General features: G+C 40.7%; 1 protein-coding gene across 4 annotated transcripts; it reads right to left on the reverse strand.

The window, feature by feature from the left end:
- Positions 1-3005: 3005 nt before the first annotated feature.
- On the reverse strand, positions 3006-20944 carry LOC139290288 (rap guanine nucleotide exchange factor 5-like). Of its 4 annotated transcripts, none has more exons than XM_070912016.1 (19): positions 20765-20944; positions 16144-16271; positions 15734-15746; positions 15349-15466; positions 10778-10856; positions 10333-10477; positions 10144-10241; positions 7948-7978; positions 7665-7743; positions 6476-6625; positions 5880-5977; positions 5484-5606; positions 5197-5375; positions 4876-4966; positions 4727-4777; positions 4341-4428; positions 4118-4182; positions 3951-4005; positions 3006-3534 (listed from the first exon to the last, which is right to left on the reverse strand). In XM_070912016.1, the coding sequence occupies exons 1-19, from the start codon at positions 20942-20944 to the stop codon at positions 3416-3418; spliced, it is 1890 nt and encodes a 629-aa protein (XP_070768117.1). In that variant the 3' UTR covers positions 3006-3415. The 4 variants fall into 4 exon arrangements, with proteins under 4 accessions (XP_070768117.1, XP_070768118.1, XP_070768116.1 ...); XM_070912017.1 differs by lacking the exon at positions 15734-15746 and adding an exon at positions 19597-19607 and having other exon boundaries at positions 15349-15449; positions 20791-20857; XM_070912015.1 differs by lacking the exon at positions 15734-15746 and having other exon boundaries at positions 15349-15449; positions 16144-16265.
- Positions 20945-24234: the final 3290 nt, after the last annotated feature.

Consider the following 24234-nt stretch of genomic DNA (forward strand, 5'->3'; position numbering starts at 1 on the left):
TCATTTGGTGACAGGGAAATGATACAGTGCTGGCGGTGTTTTGGAGGAAATGGCAGGGTTCGGAGCCCGGCGCAGCAGGGGTCGTGCCACAGATCGTCATGTTAAAGGCCAAGCAGGACACCTGGTTAAAGTCAGCAAGGGCATCTGGGTCACACCTCCGCCTCACAGTACCCGAGAAAGACATTGTGTCCTGATGGTTTTGTAATCCAAAACACTTAACAAAGATCCCACATTTTTAACATTTATAAAATGTTGAAATGTGAAATACCGCGCATAGACAGTATAGATGTTACATTTTAATACACAGGAAAATGTAAGACCTAGTCTAATTACCTGCAATACTAAAAGTTAATGAAAAATATTATCAAAATCAGTGTAAAGTTTAGAATAATGTGTTCCTACTTAAAAACAATTTTAGATTGTCAGGGCCTGATTAACCCACTAGGGGCCCCGTGGCAAAAAATTAGCTGTTGACCCCATTGATCAACCACCCCATTTTTCCCACCCTCTATGCATTCTGTATGTTTATTTAGTAAAATACACCATGTAAGCACAACATATATCAAAAATAATAAAGAAATTCAAGTTATATTTCAGTAGTGTGTACAGTATTAACAAATACATTTGCATTAACTAAATAACCACAAACGAATACAGTGACCTGGAGCCTTTAGGGCCACCAGGGGGTCTGGGGCCTCGATGCATTTGCCCACTTTGCTCAGTTGGTAATCCAGCCTTTTAGATTGTTCTGTTATTTTCTTTAGAAATGAAATAAATGTATTTTTGAATTACTGTGAGCTGTCGCTGTAGCATCTTGCTGGACTGTACAGTACCCTTCTGCAGCCACAGAGAGGCAGCGAAGTTTCACTGGAGACCGAGATGGTCTGATATTTAATTTGAGGGCAGATGAACCCATTTAATGTTGATAGAGGATTATAAATCCACTTTTAAAGAAGAAAGGATTGCAGCAGCTGAAGGAACCTTATTAAGAGTCTTGCCTGTTTGAGCCTTTAAAATGTTAAAAACCACAACACACAAGACGTTGGTGACAATACAATACAGTAACTTGTATTCATATTGAGTTAATGTGAAATTACAAACACTAAATATAGTTCATTGTGTATGTTTGATAATGTGCCTTTTGCGTTCTTTTAGGCACTTTTTCTTGTACTAGTTTCACATTGACACTATTCTAAATGCATTAGCAATGGACAGTCAGTCTCTAATCTATTATCGTAGTCTGTACTGCTATAATGTTTGTCTCTGCTTTAACCTGGGTTAACCTGAGCATCGCTGGTGTAAAAGTTAGAAAGTCCCATTTGTCTGTTAGAACGTCACCACCTCATGCATGTGTATATTTATGTTTCACAATAACCAACTCGTGATGATGAAAAATATTTTATTGCATGCACAGTTGACACTGGTGGTCAATCCATGGTTTGCCATTTCATGCAGACCAGCCAAATCAGTGCGTACAAAAAAAACATGAAATCAAACTGAATAATAATAAATAATAATTCTGAAATAAATAAATATCCTTATCCAGAATTTCAACATATCTATACAGTATAAACAGAATCAACTGATAGATACTGCTAAAGCATGTTCTCTCCATGTTCACTGTGGGCTTCAAAAACCAAAATATACAAATACAATTTCAAGAATATGATGCAAATTTCCATCTACAACACTTCACAACGCCTACTGAAAATGGCTTAACCTTCGGGAAGAAGTGAAAGTTTTAAGTCAACCAATTTAGAGAATAAATACTGTATCTTCTATGACTACACACTATACAGCTGTATACAGTTGTGTTACTACACACTGTACATTAACAAATGGCTTCTATTGTTCTTCCTCTTTCTCTACTGTTTATTGTCCAGAAGGTGCTGTAGTACTTTGCTATTGCTCTTTACTTATAGGGACTGTTCACGCTAAAACACAATAGAAGTTATTTTTCCTCGACAATATCTATCCATACATTTACTGAGGATAAATAAGATGAGCTGTAGCTCAGCTGAGGAGCTCAGTAGCATCTGGCTGAACTCTCAGTGAAACTGTTCAGGAGAAGAGTTATCGTGCGCTGTTGTGAGTCACCATGTCACTGGTTGTTGCAGAGTTTTTCAAATGCTAATTTCTGGTACTCCAAACCTCAACAAATCAAACCAAAACTGGTCCTCTAATATGAGGAAAAATTCACTGTATTGTGTTTCAAACTGAACTTTAAAGACCAACACAGAGATGTATCAGTGTGGGTCTGCTGCTTCATGTAACTGATTGTCCATAGCTCACCTAGATGGAGATCCTTACACCAGTGCTTTTCAGAAAGATGAGCAACTAGCATTCATTTGAATGGGCATTTTTATGGCACTGACACACGTGTTGTTACTCACACACAGGACAAACAAGTTTTCACACACACGCAGAAATACACTATATACTGCGTATTCTTTTCTAATTTCCTGCTCTAATACCATCTGAACTGCCTCATCTAATACACTGCACTTTATGGTTAAACAATAGAAAACGATATGGTAAGAGAATTCAGCAATGTAAAAATAGATAATGAAAATAATATATGAAAATGTTAAATATTTAACTATCATTTTCACAATTTCTGTCATCTTGATTCAGTTTAGCAAGACATCAGCTTGTTGTGCATACACTGTACTGATTTATTAATGACTTATCCGGCAAAGAGAACATCTGGATCGTGACGAACTCCAAGAAGTATGTGTGTGCAGAATAGGACTGAAATACTCTTTGGTTAAATCTGATGAAACAACCCTCTGCTGCCAGATCTATAAACACTGTCTGAAAATACGAAACAATGTATCGTGACTTAATCTGCATCTTATGACCTCAGTCACTTTGTGATGTGTTTGAAAGCTCCAAAAAGGCTAAAGGGACCTCTGAGTTGGGATCGTGTCCACACACTATTCCATAAGTCAAGAATGAACTTCCATGCTCAATACTTCGTTTGCACATTTGTTCCTGTAGCTTTTTATTAGATGGGAAGCACTTCACCTGCAGAGTGCTGATTCTCCACAGAGGGGCGCTGCTGGGTCATTGTCAGAACAGCTCTACACCTGCCAGCCATCTGTTGGAAGTAACATAATAGCAGCAGCAGGTTTGGACCTGCAGATCTAGACTCACTGCTTTCAGGTGTTCTTGATCAATGATCTATGCAAACATTTATGCATTTAACCTAACGTGCTGCTTATTCCCGTCTCTGCTGAGAGGTTTCCTGATTGGGTGGCTCCCTCCTGTGGTCGGCCAGGATCATGCAGCGTTCTCCGATTGCTGACTTAGTCCTGAGAGAGAGATAGATGAGACGGCAATAGTGATGGTGGATGGTTCCTTGGCAATCTGACATTCTGGCTGACGCAGGTGGAAGTGCAGCGAGAGCCGCTCTCTAAGCACGAGGCTCCAGCCTGTGTGACAGTTCAAACAGAGTCTGCTGATTGTCGATGATATGAAGATAATCAATGTAGGCTCGCACCTCTGAGCTGCTCTTCTGGGGGATGCCGTTTCCTGGAAGGAAAGAAAATGTTTTACTTCCAAGACGACTCTCCTATTTTTCTAAATGAATGTGCGTGCATGTGAATCTTCAACATAATCACATCACCATAGTGATGATAAACAAAACATCAAATCAAATGCTGTAAAAATGCCATAAAAACCAACTTTTGTTATCTTTGGATCACTTTAATCAAAGGACAAGTTTGTGTACCACAAAGAGGAAAAGGTGAAATGATTGTGGACATCCCAGTAAGTAGTATTAACCTGATTTAAACTATATGGAGATCGTGTATTTCAAAATGTACTGATTTTCTCTACAGATTTGGTGATTTACCTTCCACTGATGTTTTATTCACTTATAATGCCATTACATCACTGATTCTAAGAAGGCCAGAATTAGAAAGAAAACTTTGAGTAATTTCACTGACCCATGTGATCTTTCTGACACTGCCGGATGAGCCGCACTGTGTCTGCTATCATGTGCTGGAAATAAAGATGGACACAGGCTTCATCAAACGTGACATTTCAACATTCAGCACTGCTGTATGATTTCTGTGCAGAAGTATAAAATGCTATAAGGGGTTCATGAACTTACCAGCTTTTCAAAATTGACCAGGTTATCATGGAATGTCTTGTTGCCTTCGTGAATGAACGTAATATCTGAAACATACACATAGTTAGTTAGTATTCAACAACAGGTATTTCAGATGAAAATGTCCATTTGTTTCTACATGTCAAATCTGCCTGATAGAATTATGTCACGGTGCTCTCCTCCTAGATTTAGACTAGTCGTGAGGACTGAAGAATAATGAGCGCACCTTTCAGTAACAGAGGAAGAAAGGGGATCTTTGGCGCCTTCATCTTCTTGAAGGAGTCCCTGTAGGCCTTGTGGTTCAGCGAGGGATCCTGTGAAGACATTTTCAAAACGAATGAGTCTAATACTCCGGGGGGTGACTGTGTGTGCCTGAGCATGCATGCTTTGTTGGAGCTAATTTACGGCAGCATTAGAGACTAATGATCATCTAAAGCACCTGATGTTTTCGCCTGATGTTTGGAAATTAAAAACATCTGTTTGTTTTGCCTCATACACAGTGAAGCACGGGTTTGTGCTGTTAGCCTGTTAGAGTGGGTTAATGTCATTGTTTTTCATTTCTAAACAGATATATACAGTGTACTGTAAACGAGTGCCATGAATTATACTTACTGTAACTGTCTCCAGCTCTGAAAACAGCTTTTTGAATTTCCCAGGAATTTTCTGCAGAGACAATAACAGGATTAATTTTTTTCAGATGCTATAAAGGTGACACAGATGAAAAACAATTCCTGTCTGTAAGAAAAGAAGAACATCCTTACCTCCCATGTCTGACTGAGGCGGCTAACAGCTGCAGTGTTCAGGCCCATTATAATGGCAAAGAAACAGTTGATGTTCCTCTGAGCTTTACAGCTATAAAAGATCAACAGAGCATACAGTTCAGTTACTTCCAGGGGCGCAGCTCAACAGCACAGAAATAGATGCAGTTTGTCCGGTTGCCACTGGAGGGGGCAGCATCCCCAAGCAAATGGGGCTGAAATGCACTAGTGTAGGCCAACAGTGTGAGAAGCCAGCATGTGTATATGATCACAATCAATAAATCTGTAATCAAAATGTAAACGTTTGTGAGAAAAGCTACTAACTGGGCAGCAATCTTGATGAACTTCTTGATGAGCTGGACCCTTTTGCAGAGCGTTGGGCACAGCAGCACTTCGGTCATCACCCAGAGCTGGACTTCATTGCAGCGCTGCAGCAGCAGCTCCAGCGCCACAGTGTGGCCACTGCTGCTGTGGCGGCTGAAGGTGAAATAGACCAGCTCTTGCTGTAAAAAACAATAACAACACATACTCATCATGAGTTGAGCAGAGCATGGCGTGTGATGCTAACGTCATGCCCGATGTCTTTTAAAAGTGTTTACAAGTATTCAAACCTCATGTATTGAGTCAAAGATGGTCCAGTCAACATTGGTGAGAGCAACAGCCACGTCCCATGTGTTTAAACTGAGCATGCGAGCCGTCCTCTGTTGCAGCTCTGAGTTGTCTGTGAACGGGTTCTGAAGAGGGAAAACAAACTGACAAGATCAGGGCGCTGCATTTTTCCAGTTTTTCTTTAGACATTAGAAAGAACATTTTTAATTCAGTTTTGAAGCTTCTAACATAACCTCAGCTATGCTGCATATGCATTGTATTATAGATTGTCTTATTCATTGCTTCTGAGCTGATGTATGGATGTATCTGTATGAACTAACAGGGGACACTGTTTTGACACTACAGTACATGTACAGTATGTTGTAAGCTGAAGTGACACATTGCAGTGACATTCTTACAAGGACTTCACCCAGGTCCTTCCTGCAGACATGCAGCCTCCCCACCGGCCGTAAAGAATCGGAGAAGACTCTATCCTGAGGCTGCAGGAGGAGCCTTCCTGCAGGGGAGAAAACATATCGCAAACAGCAGAATACCATTAAAAATCTGTCAGGCAGCGTGTCAGCAGCTATCAGTGGCAAGAGATAAGACTCGCTGTGTCAGGCTGCACTCTGAGGTAGCCAGTCACTTCAGTGGCTGATAACAGATACTGACTTTATATTACTGGACTGTAAATGCTTCTGCCTTTTAGCTGAAATCACTGGAGAGATATTTAGGTCAGTTCTGTTGATTACAATCTCACACATTCATGTCTGTCTGACTAGTATGAAATATTGTGAGAAAGTAAAACACTATAGTTTTTCACAGAAAATATTTACTTTTAATTTCTTCTCGTCTTTTTTTTTTTTTACATCATCAAAAGTGCAACAGACAACAGATGTAACTTCTCCCTTCCTGTTCAGACTGCCCCTAGTGAGTGTAAGTTATCACATAGCGCTGTGATGACTGTAGTGGTGGCTGATATGTACTGTAGCTGGCTAGTTAGAAAGGTATTCACCTCCAGGGTAAGTGACAGCCACTAGAACCAGTTCCCCCTGTGGGACATCCATCCTCTCTGCCGCTGCCTGCAGCAGCTCCTGGGCCACTACGCCAGCATGGGCCCTCATACTGAGGTAAGAGTCCATGGTGATGTACACATGACACAGCACTGTAACAGAGAGAAAGTTTCACTAAGGTACAATATAGAATGCGCAGCACTTACATGAAGTGCAGCTCGGCCCATGGCCAGCGAACACAGTAGGGTATACATGATAGCTTCATTATACAACCAGACACAAACCAGTCGTCAGATCCTGGAGTAATACTGAATGGCTGAATTCAGGTTTTATATATAATAAATAATAAATAAATCTCTTGAAACTAGATTATAACACAGGGCCACAAAACTTATAATGTGGGAATCGCCTCAGAGATATTGTATTCTATTGGTGCAATTTCCCTTGGAAATCTTCAAATAATAAAATTACCAAAATTTCCCTGGGGTATTCGGGGCCCCTGGGGGGTCTTGGACAGTTGCCCACTTTGCTCTGAGAGCTGATGTAAAACATTTTGGGCAGGGCATTTTCAATGGAGGGCAGAGTTTATGCATGTTTTCTTTCCAGGTTATCTTTTATCATCATCATTTATCATTTAGCACACACAACCAGAAAGAAACCAATTAATGATGTCACCTGCTGCTGTCTCAGAAAGAACAGGAAGGAAAGGATATAACAGGGCTGCCCCTTATTGATAAGGTGACCTTGAGCAAAGCCACCAGAGTAACCACTCTGTGATCAGCTGTAGAGGACTGATGACGGCAAAGGGTCAGTGGGGACAAATCCTTTGATTGAAAGTACTTCAAATTAAAACTATTCATTATCTACACCACTGTATAACTATTCATTCATCACTACTATCCAGAAGAAGAAACCTCTAACACAGGTATCTCAAAACCTCAGCAGATAGCATGAGATGTAACTGGTCTGTTTGTTTGTTCTTTTAAATCTTGGTGAACCTGCCCTTTAAAAGAAGCTGATCCCAATGAGACAAGTCATGACTGAAGTATTTGCATTTCCAAACCTTCTCATTCATTCCCTGGAAAGATTCCCATTGTTCTACTGTTCAGACTTGATGTCTCCTTTCAACAGCTTTGGAAAAAACGTATGACGGGAGGAATGTGTGAAAGGACGGCATGTTTTACGACTTACCTTCCTTGGTCTCCCTCTGGGTGCTTCTGGACTGGAGCCCGTTCTCTTTCAGGCTCAATTGGTGGAAAAGTGCTTTGCTCTAAAAAGGAGGGAAATGCGTGGATTTTGACACACACTCATATTGCCTGAGAACATTTGGGCATTTAGGTTGAACTACAGAACAATGTCTTTAGCAGGAAATGTGAGGACAATAGCTCCGACACCCAATACTAGTATGTGGAAGCGGGCAGCCAGCTCTTGTTTAATAAACATAAATAAATAAACAGAGCAAACACAAACTCACCTTTCTTTGAGGGGAATATTCATCCACCGTACTGGAAACAGAAGAAGAAAATAAAAATGTGAAAACTATCATGTGCCTACACATGCACAAAAAGAATGATTGTACTTTGTCCTGAAAATACTTTTTTTCCTCAGGCTGCAACTTTGTCGAGAACAAAAACAACATCACCATCCACACACTGTATAATCATGGCGAAGTGAATGTACATATAAACTCCTCTGCTGCGTTCAGTCCATTATTTAAGATCCGTGTCAAGGCGAGATTAGAGTGCCTTGTAGTTTTTTTTTAGACCTTCCAATGTGATCCCTTCATTTAATCACCCTATTCCCATCAGTTAGGCCCAGCTAGCATGATGGATAGCCGCGTGTCCATTATCATCCCTCAGCTTTTACTGGGCTCTGCATCACAATAGGCATGTTGGCACAAAGCCTGCCCTGAGGGATCCCTTTGCGCTGGCCAGCAGCAAGTCCTGCACTAATGAAAATCCTGATTCCCACTGTCATGTCAAAACAGAGCTTGTGATATAATTCACTCTCTTACTCCTCAAAAAACAGAGTCACTGGGTGTCAATGTGCTCAGTGAATTATAACGCTACATGACGAGAGAGTGCAAGAGAACAAGTGGTGTTTGATCCCTAAGCTTTCACATATGACTTGAGCTTTTTTATTTTGCACAAAGGCCAGATGGAAGTTGACGAGAGAAAAAGACTAAATTAAGCTTTTTTCTATAAAAAATGACACCTTTTAGATTTTCTCTCGGCAGCAGATTGCCACAAAGCAGTCAACCTTGTCCTCCCCCGGGGTGAGCCTGATTGTGAAAAGCTCATAAATAGTAGAGCATGTCAGTTAGTAACACCCACACAAGTCCACGGCTTTAAAGGAGTGGGTGTCGTGGGTCTCCCTCCCTGGGTATGAACATGAATAAAGCAGGCCCAGATAATGGCAGCGGAGTCAGGTTGAATTATCTGCACTGGTTTCTAATGGGCGGCAGGTTGGAGCATCCCCAGGGACAGGATCGGATTGGAGGCTGTGGTTGAGGGAGGGTAAGGGGGGGACACGGGTGTGGCAATGTGTCTGGCGACTGGGGGTTGTTTACACTGTAATGTCAAAGAGCAACATGATGCTTGTTTTTATTAAACCTGGAAATTGTAGCTAAGCAACAGTTCCACTTTAACAACAACAAAAACTGACCAATAGTCAAGATATTCATCAAGGAAATCTGTTTGATTGAATGTTATATATGTTTAATGTACATCATTATGCACACAAACGGTACTTAATGAACAAGAATCACTGACTTACTTTATGCATATAATAGTTTAATATAATAGTTCAGCATAAAGCTGAGACTGAGCTGAGCTGAGAATATATATGGGAAAGGAAGAGTGCGCGATTACAAAAGGATTTTCAAATACTTTTACTGCATTCAATAACAAATCTGAATCTGTATTTAGTTGAGTCACTCAAAAAATCATCTTAGTTTGTTTGTGTGTAGTTGTGTTGTGTGTATATGAGCATGACTGTCTGTCTATATACTGTATATGTGCATGTATACACACATTCAGTACATTGCACATATACATGTGTTACATACATAGTTCCTTTATTAGTCAACAAGTCAGAAGCCATAATGATGTGTCTCACTGCGTTTATATATATATATGGATATATATGTATATATATATATGGATATATATATATATATATATATATGTGGGATGTGGGATTATACTCATGACACCATTAATAGCCAGCAGACTTGAAACTGAGTCCAGTAAACAAGTGGTGGAGCATTTTTTTTTAAGCCAAGTGAGAAAAATTTTATTCGTCATTTATTCTCAAAATTCCTGTATTCCTAGATTCAACATAAAGAGCTCCATGACCTTCATATTTCCGTGCATAACACGCCAGAACACTGCAATTACTCTTCAACCTCTGAATGGATTCATTGATGAGAGGCTACATGAAGCCACCAGACAGAGAAGGAGCTCTTTCTTTGTACTCTGTGACCAGCTAGTATCTCTGCTTCTTTTCAGACCTCCAACAGTCGTAGTCATACTTGCTGTTGTAAACACCCAGACTTTCATATCAATAAATACATCAGCTCTTCCATTTTATATATCATTTATGTATGTATGTATTGAATTAATAACTAATAACTTATAATGACAAAGTAAGTTATCATATGGTCACTCACTGTCTGCGATGCAGCTGGTACAGTTTCTGCAGTTCCCTCACATCCGTCTCCAGGGCCGGGTGCTCATAAAGATCATCCAGCACGTAACGACACAAAGTCTGGAAGGAAATGTCAATTTTCATTTCTCCCATATTAAGTTCACCTCACACCCAGTTTCCACCCTTTTCCTCATGCAATTATATTTCCTACCTTCATGAACAGTTTGACATGCTCGTCTTCCCGCAGGAAATCTTTGCAGAGAGCCATCCACTGTGACACCAGGTGCAGGACTTTTCGTTTCCTCTCCAGAGCCTCCTTCCTGTCCTCTTTCCCTCTATAACGCTTGGTGCAATAGGTGGGATTCGGTTAAGGCTTCAGCACAGATGGAGGGCGAGATCTATTTGCTGACATCAAATGCAGTATACAATGAAGCATGAATAAAGCCAGCGCGTGTGTTTGTGTGTGTGTGTGTGTGTGATGTTGATTTAAGGATATGCAGCAAGAGAGAATGTTGGCTGAACACAGCTGAGTGAAGTGAAGCAGCTTTGAGTCAATAAAGCAGCCATGTTGTTGTATAAAACATCTATGCCTGTCATAAAAGAGGGTTATTATTATGTGTGAATCTTTGTAATAATGTTCCTGTGTTCAAGGATATTGTCCCAGCAGTGCTTGACATAAATCACTGGTTGACATGAACACTGGGTAGGTCAGCAGAAAGTCGTCCAGAAGTGTATCTGCAAAGAGAAACACACTATTAACAAGACAACAGACAAAAAAATGGAACATCTTTCAGTATTATAACTTCAGAAACAGTTCAACTTCTACTAGTTCAATGGATTTATAAAATATACGAGACGTCTCACTGAAAAAACATGTTTAACAATTAACAATTCTGTGCAGACCATCGTATAAATCCTATACACAGCCTCATTAGATATAATACTATGTTACAGGATGCTGGAGGGCAGGTACACCAGTGATCCTGACAACTGTATGATTAATGTTTGCTGAGCTGCACACACAGTAGGCCAGTACTTTTAATTGAGATGGCAGCTCCGAGACCTGGCTTCAGTTTTTTCCTATTCCATCCTAATAATACCAGAAGGAGAGCTCATTCTTTGCTATCAAATATCAGTTAGCAAGCACTAAGCAGAGACACTTCAGAGGCCAGCATAATGTGAGAGACCTTTCAGTGGCACATTATTCTCCATGGTCAGCCTCAGAGAATTCTCTGGTGCTGAAACCAGTGAGGATTCTTCAACATGTTCAAACAAGCCTTCACCGGCTTTATCTTCAATCTCACACATTCCCCAGAGCAGGTTGTATCAGTAAAAGATAAGCCAATAATGTTAATGTGTCAGTCGACTCTCTCTGACCTCTGATGAAGTCTATGTTTTCATTGTGATTATCTTGAAAACAGAAAAGCAATCTGATATTGCTTAGTCATCATCCTAATGTGTTTACAGCAGTTTATGCTGCCACCGTATCCTTGTGTGATTTCTCCCCAAGGTTACACATGGGTTAAGTGTTTCTGTAAATGGATTAAATCAACGCTGGTCAAATAGATCACCGGGTCACTTTGACAAGTCCCCGTAACACGAAATGCACGTACAGTCTACATCATCACAACACTTATTTTTGATAAAAAAAAGTACTAAACATGACTTCTTTTATTTCATCAGTTCTTTTCAAAACCACATACAAAGTCCTTCCTCCCTGAATCTCATTCAAATTTAAGTAATTATTCGTAGGACACTGTAGGACAAGTGTATTTCACAAATTGACATAAAAGCCACTAAAATACATTTCTAAGGCATAAAGAAAAAAAGGACAGTAACTCCCAGACATGATGCGCTGCCACAAGCTTAAAGCTTTACAAATCCTATTAGGGCCAACCTCCTCTCAGCCCCCCTGTAAGTGTGCCTCACACCCAGAATTGTAGATTCTCCCCTTTAATTTCACACTGGCTTCCCGGGCCTTTGTGTGCGTTCTGGTCCACAGGACTCCCTGACATCATTATGTTAATCCGTGCAGAGCAGCTGTGGATGCATCACTCCCTGCTTATGAGAGGTTACGCTCGTACACATGTAGCTCTGTTGAAGAATACAGTAATGCACCTTAACACAAAGCCAGAAAGCAACACACACAAAAGATCGCCCATCCACCCACATACTGTACACACACATTCACCGTGCACTACTCACTGACACTGCTGTGCATTTGTGTATTTTCTCCAGGCTCTCTTAACTGAAACACTTTCTCATGAGTTACAGCGTACATGCTACTCCCCAGGCTGTACATTCTGCAAGTTTTTTGAAGTTGGAAAACAGAATAAATATTTAATCTTACGACCTAAAGTCATATTCTCAAGTTTTTCTTGGTAACACAGCAAAAAAGCAGGGAATGTCCTGCAGAGTACAACTTAATCCAAACAGTTAGAAGCAGAGGATATGTTAGTTTATGCATGAATTGTGTTGTGTAAATAAAGTTTAACAGTCTGTTGGGTTGACTCCTACACATCACACCATTTTTATTTAAAATTTTCAGTTTTCGTCACTAGTTCTCCTGGATCAGAGAAGTGAAAAAAAGTGTATTCTGCACTGATGTTTAATGCTCCACCACACTGTATCCTCCTTTCAGACACTCAAACCAAAACAAATTCAGTTTCCTTTTCAGAGGAAACGCGGAATGGATTCATTGATCTAGCTCGTCAATCTACTGGGAAATCAATCAGCCTGTCAATCAACCTGCCAATCCCTTTTGCATTCCAATAAGCACTCATAAAATGGATCAATGCAGCCTTTGAAATAAGCATGTTAATGTGTCAATTATTGCCTCAGTAATCACCAGAAGACATCCTCTTGGTGTAAAGGTCTTAAATTATTATGATAGTCTGCATTTAGAATCTTTAAATTTTATATCCGCTCACTTAATGTGATGTTCATTTTCACTACAATTAAGCATCAACATCTCCCGGCACGGTGCATCATTTTAAGAGCAGGAACATCCTCTCATTAAGAACACAAATGTACCATCACATGTGTTTCAGAGCTGGCAGAGTGCAGCGTGGATCTGTGCAGAGCTGGAATCAATAGCTGCACTCAGAGATTGGGCACAGCAAAGACGGCAACACTGAACACTTGTGAATGCTACCCACAAAGCTAGCCCACGGAAGGAAACGATAGCATATCGGAGATCTCCACAGTATAGACTACTGCAGTGGTTCTCGTTTGCTTTCCCTCAAACATGCCTGTGGTGCTTTCAGAAAAGTGCCATCTCTTGCAAAAAGACCAACTTCTCTGCATTGTTAATGTTGTGCACTCTGTAGTGCTGCCATGTTGAGATAGAATTGGCTTTCTAAACGCAATATCAATAATCTGCTCCAATCATCTGTCATGTTGTTTTACAATCTCCTTGAGAGAAAGACCAAACACGGCAGCTTGGTGGATGCTCAAATACATTTCTTTTTGAAGAAAAAAGAAATCATATATTACATCACTATTTATTCTTATATTCATACACTACCTCACTATTTATTCTTAAATGTTTAAGTGCAATACATATATAGTCATACACTTCAGTGCAATACATACATACATATATATATATGTATACACATACATATACATTGTTATTGTATATATTTTTTTTACTTCATTGTTCACTTAAATACTGTAAATGTGTATATTTTTTATTTTCTATTTCTTATTTTTATATTTTGTACATACTTTTAGTTCTAAATTATGCTACTTTTTACTCTTGAATGGGAGCACCGGTACTGTATAATTTCCCCCCGGGGATCAATAAAGTATTTCTGATTCTGATTCTGATTCTGATGATTCTGATGATGGATCTCACGCTATCATGCTCCTGGTGAGCTGAATTTCCAAGGGCACACTTAGCAGTAGCACTAGAGCATGTAGAGCTTCAGGATCCACACAGAGAAGCCCAAGGCCAGCAGGAGTCAGACTATTAAGCATCACTGAGTGCAGATCAATTGCTGTTCAGGACTCAGTTCATTCCCTCTCCTCCTCAGGTCTCTGGCACTTTGACCCTGGAACATCGCTCAGCATCATGCTTTGGTCCACAGCTCCCTATGGAGGCTTAACTTCAAGACACTCACTGCAAGGCGAGCTAATGGTGAATGATTCATCAACAGCACACTGACTACTGAGTCCATAGGATATCAGCTAAAAGGTAAAGCACAGATTCTGCAGTTCCCTCACACACTTCTAGTACAGATTTATCGTGTGAATACACTAACTCTAAGGAATACTCGCTAATTTAGCTTCATGTTTAACTTTACAATCAATATTAAATATTCAATTATAGTGGTAAAACATGTAATTCAACATAACACATCTTGTGCATGTAAAATGGACCATCTTGCAACTGCAGGCACATCTACTGAGAGGACATTTAGATCAATTTAATTCACTTCCTCATCAGAATGAGTAATGATCTCTGGTATGGGGTTAGCCTGCCTCCATCCCAATGAGAGATCATCTGTGACCACCTCCATCTCAAAGGAAAAAATCTGCATCTCCTTTTCTTCCCTCCCTGTTTACCCTTTTCTCCCCTATACAGTGTTCGTCCTTTCTCTCTAGTATTCCTTGTTAAACTGCACTACTGCACTCAATCATCATCTCTCAATGAGCCATCATTCCAGATCAAACAACAGAGTCTCCTCTGCCTTGGCAACAGTGTCACATTATCATGTACCTGCTGGGATGAGAGGAAATGTGTTGATTTGTCGTTGCTGTGAGGCTGGACTGCATGTCACGCAGTCCGTCACGGCATCGCTCAAAAGATATGAGCAACGTTTATCTCTGTGAAAGGCTTTTAAATGAACTAGCTCAAACTTCCATTCAGTGAATTATAGCACATGATTAGCCCAGTAATATTGCCCAGAGGGAGCTGCTGCCCCAGCTCCTCTACGAGAGAGAGGGGAGGGGTGGGGAGAGAGTAAAACGGAAAGTAAAGGGAGATATTCATCTTTTTCTCTTTCTATCTATCTTTCACAAACACACAAAAATATTTGTGGACCTGTACAAGTACACCACCTTAAAAATGCTACAGTCATAAAGTTGTGTAGGTACACAAACTACATATTCTCCTATTTATATTTATTTTTGCTCTGTAAAATAAAAAAATGCTAATTCACACACTGATAAAACACAGTAAAATGGATGAGAAAGGTGTTTCAGGATATCACAGTATGCTGACCTGACTCTTTGCCCTGTGTTGTCCCCTGGTCGTCGTCCAGTGTCAGGTCATTCAGCAAGTGCTCCAGGATCTTCTCCGGGGTCCCTGATACCACCATGTACCTGTCAGACACAACAGAGTCAGTGGACGAGTCCTCCTCAATAGAGGACAGAGAGCGGCTGCTGCTCCATTCCTCCTCTCCCTCTGTCCCCTCATCGTCTATGTAGCGAAAGTAGGGGACGTCAAAGGTGGGCATGGTCACCGGCTCTGCCCGGCTGGTGCTGTCGCTGCTGCTCTCCTCGGAGCCCTCCTCGTCGTCCTCGTCCTCCTCCTGCTCCACCAAGGCAGCATGCAGCAGCCTGCCCTCCTCCTGCCGCAGGTTCGCCGGCTGTGGGCGAGATCCCATCCTCGCAGAGTCTCTGAGCCCTTACACCGGCAACGTTGCCGTGGTTACTGCTGCATGCCCCCTTTACCCATCCATCCATCCACCTGCAGCTGCTACAGCCCAGAGTCCACTGCTGTCTATCTCTCAAGCACAGTGAGGTCTCCCTGTATGTTCCCGGCTGAAAAAACTCCCGAATGACTTGAATGGGAAGGCAGCCAGCAGAGCTCTGCCTCACAGTCCCATGCTGCTTACTTATATGTATTTAATGTAGTCATTTATGTATGGGGAGCTGTGGTCTAAGCATGCCTGAGTGAGTGTGTGATCCGGAGAGAGAGAGAGGGAGAATGATGAGAGGGAGAGTGCTGAGGGAGAGAAAGATAGTGAGAGAGGGAGGGAGGGAATCTAGGAAGGAGGGGAGTGGAGAGGCTTACCTCTTGTTCCTCCCTCCTCCCCTCGCCGATGCAGAGGGGGCTGGCTGCTCTGACGACAGTCTCTGGAGAACCAGCACATCGTAGCCCCTCTCCCTCAGACACACGCGGACTGCCTCGTCACTCTGGGGCTGGAGAGAGAAGGGGGGGAGGGGGGGAGTGTTATCACCAAGGAGATTCCCCTGAATTTTCTCCCACTCACACAAATCACCACTGATTTCCATCATAATACTCTGTCAAAGCCAGCACTGTAAATGAAAGAGAATTTCCATATATCATTATTCAGTCCTTATCGGTGGAGCCCATTCAGGGATTAACATAAAAGACTCACACATTTTAATTACTGATTCCGATTAAATTATGGGTGGTGTCTAGAGACAATCTATTTTCAAGCTGTCATATGGCTCAACTCTGCACACCAACAACGGAATAGTGGTTCAGAGATTAGTTTAGGCTTCAACTCACATGGCAGGTCCTTATGATCACCACGAGGTGCTATGAATGATAAATTCATCCTCATGTTGCCTACTGTCTCCCACTCTCTCTGTTTCACTCTTAGTCACACAATGTCACCCAATCACCATGTTATCAATCAAAACCTCAGTGAGAGACAGTAAAAGTCCTCTAACCCACTCCTTAAACCTTCACCGGGCCAACAAAATCATCTCTTAATGCCTCCCTGTCTAGGTTTAGACTGTTAAAGCCGTCAGATGTAGAGCTGCAACTACCAATTAATTCCATTATCTTTTAATCACTGTTTTTTAAATTAATCAATTGATTAGTCTAAAAAATGTCAAATAATAGCAAACAATGGCCCTTATCACAATTTCCCAGATCCTAAGCCGACATCTTCTAATTGCTCGTTTTGTCCGACAAACGCTTGAAAACCCAAAGATATTACATGGAGAGAAACTGGGACCCGCAAATGTTTGGCATTTTTTACTTGATAAATGATTTTAATTATTGTTTGTGTAATTACTTACATACCAAAATACATTTCAATCTTAATGATTAATTGATTATCAAAATTGTTGTTGAATCATTTTTCAACTGATTGGTTTATTGACTGATCTACCAGTCACACAATTAAAATCACAAGGGATATCCGTGTAGGTATGTTTGGTTACGTTTGTTCCAGCATATTAAAAGACAATATCAAGAAAATATAACCAGGAATGAGCCCATGCATCAACTTTGACTGCTACAGGAGTCTGAAATCTGAAGCAGGAGTACCTTTATTCATTTTCTAGCTAGCATACTATAGTTTGATGGATATGATGCTGTACATAACTGGTCAATCTGGATATTCAGGTATCTAAAGTATCTAAATTAAACCCTCAATTTGAAACAAAATGGCTTGTTGCAGCATCTCTTAAGTATAAAGATGGCTGGTAGCTGCTGCTTGACAATGGAGGGTCTGGATCAGAGATATTAGTCTTAATGAAGAGTTCACTGTATAGTGCACGCACATGCATCCTGCATCAGCTAACCCCCACTTCACCCCCCACCCCCAGCCATCAGTCAATGCAACACAAGCCTCTGTGCATGCAATTAACCAGGCAGGCAGGATGGAAGTGGTTGCAGTTTTCTACCCTAATTGCCTTTTGCAGAGAAACATCCAGAGCCCCTCAGTTAAGGATGACTTCCTGGCACATTAACACTTATCTATGATCTGTGGACATACATACATAAACAGACACAATGCAGATACTCAACACATACACAGATGAATAGAACATGTAAACACACACATACAATATCTAATACAACAAGTACAACCACAACTGTGTGTCCATCACTGGGTGGGCCATATTTTCAGCATTAAGGTTACACAGTATGACAGTCACATCTATAAACAGATGTTTTCAAACCCTCAGAAAGGACCATTAATGGCAGTGTTTGCTGGCAGTTCGTTCAGTGCTGTGATTCGTGACTCCAAACAAAGTTTGGATGTTAAAGTGACAACTTTATTCCTTCTTTATCTTAATACAAACACATATACACACACACGCATGCATGTATAACAATTGCTGTCACATACTTAGGGGTGTTTCCTGTGCAATAACACACTGTATTATCCTGTCACAGGACCAACAGCATGATGTACGGCTAGGGGCATGAGCAAAGAACTAGAAAATTCCCAGAAAGGAAAGGCTGCGCTGATTCCCTTCCTGGTTCTTGGGAAAAAGAAATTGGTGGTTCTATCTTTATCAAGACATGACGTACACTGTGTGCCCTTCGTCAAAGTACACTGTTTCTGTCTCACTATGTGACAGCAAAGCAAGTTCAATTCTTGATTAAAATTAAGAGTGTCTCAGTGTACCGCTAACAGGTCAAACAGCAAACACACCTTTCCTCACAACAGATTATTGATCCCTGCCTCTGCTGCTGCAGGCCACTACTTAGTGCGCACTGGGCTTTGTGGTTCCCAGTGTCCCAATACAAAAACGCAATCAGGCCTCTAGAGTGGATGCTTGTAATGAAACAGAGTGCCGGGGCCGCACAGTTCCTACCCTAGGCTGGAGGTGACCTCGACTCACAGCTCCCACTGAAGTCCTCCCAACATGGCCACCGTCAGCAGAGGAGTAAACACTACTTATCAGGCCTCTGCACAAAGTCATGTCCCGCCAAATGATCTCTTTCAGGGTTCCAGATGCATTCCACCGGCTGGAGGGACACTTTCTGTCTGCATGTCTCTGTGCTACTGCAGCAGGTCTGGCATGCATGGTATGGAACACTTAAAGGGACCTGGAAGGTGTCAGTCCTGACAGGGTAGAGACCTGGACTAAATTCCTCTCAAGGAATAGTATGGATCATGCAGAACGGGAAGAAGAGGAAGATTAAGGTTTTCAAAGAACCCTTTGTTGCAGATGCACTTCATTATCTGAGACAGTAATTAGCTGAAATTCCTGTTTAATGCATTAAGCTCTGATACTATACTGTAAACAAGAGCATGTCCATGTTATATAAAAACATAAGCTTTCTTATGCTTCATGTGTTGGCAGAGAACAGCAGCTCTATGTTCTAATCAGATGTACGAAGCACATGCAACACATGATCGTACACAACTCTCTGATACCCCTGAATAATTGAAAACAGCAAGTTTTAAGTAAAAGGACAAAAAGAAGAGAGAAGTCAAAACTGTAAACTATTACATTTGAACCTGACGGCTTTTCACAGCCAAATGAATTATGAATAGTTTTGCCTCTAAACTATCAAAGGAACAGACCCAGAAACATGCTTGGCTTCAAATTTAAGAAGATTGCATAACATTCATGATCTCTCTGCGCCAGAATCTCTCACACATTTTCACAGACGTGCAGCCTACTGTATATTAAGCATCCCTGTTTCCGCCAGCTGGGATTTAACTGATTTCTAAGCTCTTTGATGTCTGGCCTTGGATATTTTTTTGAGTCACATGTAATACAGTATGTGCATCATTGGATTACTTTAAACCATTCTATAATCTAGAAACACTACTGGATAATCTCGCATAATCTTAATATTTCTAGATAATGTCTAGTATTAAATACAAGGTCGGCATATCTGGCCATTATTGCAGGGATTACATAAATGACATACACACAAACCGTTGCTATACATTAAAATCTTTTGGCACAATGCATATTACTAAAACAACAAAGGTAAAACTGATTGTTGTATGATGCAGCAATAACATTTGATCACATACGAAAGGTCATATTATTGAATAACAACAGTGAGAACTAGCCTCGTGTTTACAGAAAAGGTCAGAGACCTGATGCAGTGGAATCCACCCTAAAACCATACAATGTCTTGGCATGGTGGTCTGTCCACTTGCGTCAACTTTTCCTGCTATTGTTGCTCAGTTCAGCGCACAGATACAGCTGGCAGGAAGGGAGAAGCTGAGCCCACCATGAGGTCAGCCAATCAGACGTCTCCTACGCAGCCAACTGGCAAGTGATGTAATGTTTTTAAAAAAGTGTGCAGGTTGATCTGAACATACAGTCCCTTTAGTTAAGTCCTGAAACCTGAGGATGCTGCCATACTGACGGAGACTAACTGTATTCTAAATGTATGTTTCTAAATAAAGACACTGCGACTGTAAATAGACAATGTTGAATTTAATGGATACAGAGCATGTATAACGTACATTCTTATGCATATGAATGCAATGTACTCTACAGTATACTGTACTCTTGTACTGTACTATACAAGCAGTCTATAGACTGTTTTGGCACATTTAACTGAAGAAAGCTTTTTGGAATCCGGATAGAATCTAAATGACAACATTCATCTTCAGAGAAAGCAGAGACGTTATAGAACGTATGGAGGCCAATAAAAACAGACAACAAATTAACATCGGTTTGATGGATGGAACCCTGCAGGGAGTGTGGGAAACGATGCTTAGGCACCATGCTCACAAAACATCATAAAACACACCACAGTAGAGCCCAGAGTAAAATGGACTATCTAATGTTCTCTAACTGAATATTCAAAGATAAAGTATGCTAATTGAGTCGGATTCATAATGACATAAAAATGTCTGATGTTTTCATTGTGACAAAGAAAGATACATTGTTGTTACATAGTCGTAAAAAAAAAAATGTTCTGACTGCAGCAGTGTTGTTGTTGTGTATCTCACCTCACTTGTCCTCTCTGGGCCCTTGCTGTGGCTCTGCAGGAAGCGGCAGCCATCCTTGGCCAGTCTCTGGACCATCTCCAGTCTGGACAGGTCCTCCTTGTCATGCAGGATGCGCATGCTCCCCTGCTGCAGCACAGGAGAGACGGAGAACATGTACCTCAGGCCACAGTCCCACGACATCGCCGGCTCACCAACTACTGGCTGTCCACCAGGCAAAAACAGCAGGACTCACACTACTCTTGAAAAAGTATAAGAGGAGGTGAGCAGCTCAAAAATGAGTGTATGTATAGTGTGTGTTTCTGTGTATGCTGCTCAGGTGAGTTACAGAGTCTTCTGTCACTGCAGCCAAAGTAAATCCCTCTGTAGCAGAGAGGCACACACAGAAGAGACTCCAGGTATCTCTCTGTACTTGGCTCTACTGAGAGTGAATGACACATTCCCTCTCTCTGTCCTTCCCTTGCCTTTCACCACTGGGGAGGGGAGTGAGTTGGGAACATGGTGGATTCAGGAAACATCTGCAGAGCCAGACAGCCCCAAAAAGGAAGTTTCAAAATCTCACGAAAGCAGGAGGGAGCGTGCGTTCAAGACTGGGCAGGGTACATTACACTGAAAGGTCAAACACTTGTTAGGGTGGAGATATATTACGTGACGTCATTCAGGCACAAGCACCAAAAAGATACATAACTGTACTGTTTTCAATCAGAATTAATACAATACAGTAGATGAATGTCACCTACAATCAGCCAAGTAAATTATCCCCATATTCATCACACAATAATAAGATGGAGAGACAAGAGGGACCAGTTAATGCAGGTGCATATGTGGAGCATATGGAGTATGTCTGCATTTGTCTTTTGTTTAGAGGAGCAAGCAGAATGATAAGCACTGCCAAGAGCCTTTAAGTAATAGGTAGTGTTGAAACCTTTAGTTGATTAATTGATTTGTCTTTGGACAGAAAATTATTTGACAAATATTATGGCTTTTGGACGTGTTGGTCAGACAAAACAATCAATCTGAAGACATCTACTCGTTCCAGGAAATTAGGATGGGCATTTCTTTTTCTCTATAGATTATATGATTTGTAGATATATGGCTTGAGCTATTGATTAATCTGTTATTAACTGAATTTTTATTTTTCAATTAAACCAATGAATCATTTGGTCATTTGGTTTTGTCCATCACAGTTTCTCAAAGCCCAAGGCGATGATATCAAAGTGCTTATTTATTTGACCAACAGTACAAACCCAAAGATTTTATCACATAAGACAAAGAAAGGCAGAAAACTAAAATTTCACATCAGAAAAGCTGAAACCAAAGAACTTTTGGTGTTTTTACTTGAAAAACTGTTAATCGATAATCAAAATAGTTACTTTTTTTTCGCTGATCAACTAACTGATTAATTGACAATTTGTTTCAGCTCTATATCAATTCATTGTAAAATAAAAAATAATAATAATAATCTTAGCTGTTGCCCAAATACTAGAGAGTAAGCTGCCATAAAGCCTTAAAAGTACCCTGTGGAGTTATTTATCACTCGATGTGCTGTAGAGCAAAGTTTTGTCTTGCTGTCCTCATGCTGTTGGATCTTGTGTTCTACAAGCACAAAGTGTCTGTTTTTATCAAGATCACTGACTTGTCAGACACTTGCTAATCAAATGAAGCTTGTCAGTAGCTTAGCATAGCTGCAGAGAGACCAGCATGATCCTACATGTGTTGACAAAGGTAAAGCAAGGACATTAATTCTTCCTATGACCACTTAATCTATTAGCGTTATATATTTTTCCCCTCTGTCAGCAGTGTGACGCTTGACTGGGTCCTTGCAGAGCCATTCAATTGTGCTGCTGTTCCAAACTGCTGATACAGCAAACTGCAGAATGAGAAAAAGGTCCCCATCTCTGGGTGGTGTTTCTCTTTCATGTGAGGTTGAGACCCATCACTCCACAGTGCTCTTTTGTTCTTCCAAAGAAACTGATTGGGAAGATGCCCATTGCCCTAATATATAATATATATCTTTAAAAGTGGATATCAGCCTATTTCTGAATAACTTCAGTTAAATAATTTCATCCCTCACGTCTTTATTGGCACTTGTCCATTTTAGCTGGGTCTCTATATTCAGAATGCTCTGATAAAGCATTCCTCATCATTTGCAACTTCAATGATTTAATAAAATAAGCAAGTACTGGTTATACAAAACTGACCTCCATTGATTGAGAAAAGAAACTAATTTCACCACATTCTTGATTTGAACATTAAAAGATAGTAAACCTAGCCACTGCACTATGTTAATGTCTTTTAGCAGTATGTTATTCTATACCATTTCTCTATGGGAAAGAAACTAAGGACATTAGTGGCCTTGAATATCTAAAAACAACCTTGTCTTCCTTCCTGCTCCTTCCAAGTGAACGTTCCTTGGTGAGACAAAGCCAGGAGGACAATGCTGTCTTTAATGTGCTACCACTGACCCAGTTTCTCAAGTAAATGAATTGCAAAGTGAGAATGCCTAAAGTCAGACTTGTTAGCGAGCACACTCTAATACCGCCGTCTTTAACCAGGGACTACCATGACAACCACGGGAGGTACATTGTTACTGTAGGCCAGCGGCACTTCAAAAGAGTGAAAATGTGATGAAACTCTGTTGAGCTTGTTACAGTATTCCCTTTCCAAAAATAATACCCAGTCAAGTACAGAAATTTAACAGCTGCACAATCTCATAAAAATTAGATGATGAAGATGCTAAACAACAGAAACAATGACATCACCACATAGTGTATGAATGATGAATGTAACCTGTTTTCTGCATTAATACAAATCAAAATGACAAACTAATAGCATTTTAGACATTTTAGACATGGAGGCAACAGCATACTGTCTCCTACACCTCTGTTAGAAGAGAGATCAAGATATCTGTTTTTCTGAAAGATAATAAGCCAAAACTGACAAAAAGCAGGTACATTGGGAAAAAACTGCTGTTTTATGCCATTTCTAAGATTCCTCAAATACTTTTCTATCCAGCTGGGAATAAAAATATCCCATCAACACGCAGCAAAACAATATTATGAACCTGGTTTCTATAAAAGAAGGAGAAGAAGAAGAAGAAGAAAAAGAGCTGTCACTTCCGGCAACCATCTTTGTTTGTCTGATCAACAATTATAATTTGGTAAAGACGTTAAACATTTTCTGTACTGTTCAACCCACGGATTATTTGATTCTTTTTTTCCAACATGGATAGATGACTATCTGAGGAACCAGTTCATGTCTTCAAAACATTGGTATGTTCAACTTTTCTTCCTGGCTTTTGCGAAAATCATTAGCTCCGTCACTCAAATCTGGTTAGTTAGCTAACGTTAGGTTAGTAAGGTTAAAGTTAATCAATGGTTGACTCTCGGAACGACGTTTAGGTAGCGAAGCTAGAGAAGCTAACGTTACTGTTGGCTAGCTGCGACTATAGCATACAAATATGCAAAACAGAA

The sequence above is a fragment of the Enoplosus armatus genome, chromosome 9 (assembly GCF_043641665.1).
Source record: "Enoplosus armatus isolate fEnoArm2 chromosome 9, fEnoArm2.hap1, whole genome shotgun sequence".
NCBI lineage: Eukaryota > Metazoa > Chordata > Actinopteri > Centrarchiformes > Enoplosidae > Enoplosus > Enoplosus armatus.

Coding starts and splice junctions, on each gene's coding strand:
- LOC139290288 (XM_070912016.1), bottom strand. CDS start 20,944: ATGTCGTGGGACTGTGGCCTGAGGTACATGTTCTCCGTCTCTCCTGTG. Junction 5,978..6,475: donor GGCTGTCACTTACCCTGGAG/GTGAATACCTTT, acceptor TCTCCCCTGCAG/GAAGGCTCCTCCTGCAGCCT. Junction 4,429..4,726: donor CAGAGCTGGAGACAGTTACA/GTAAGTATAATT, acceptor ATGTCTTCACAG/GATCCCTCGCTGAACCACAA.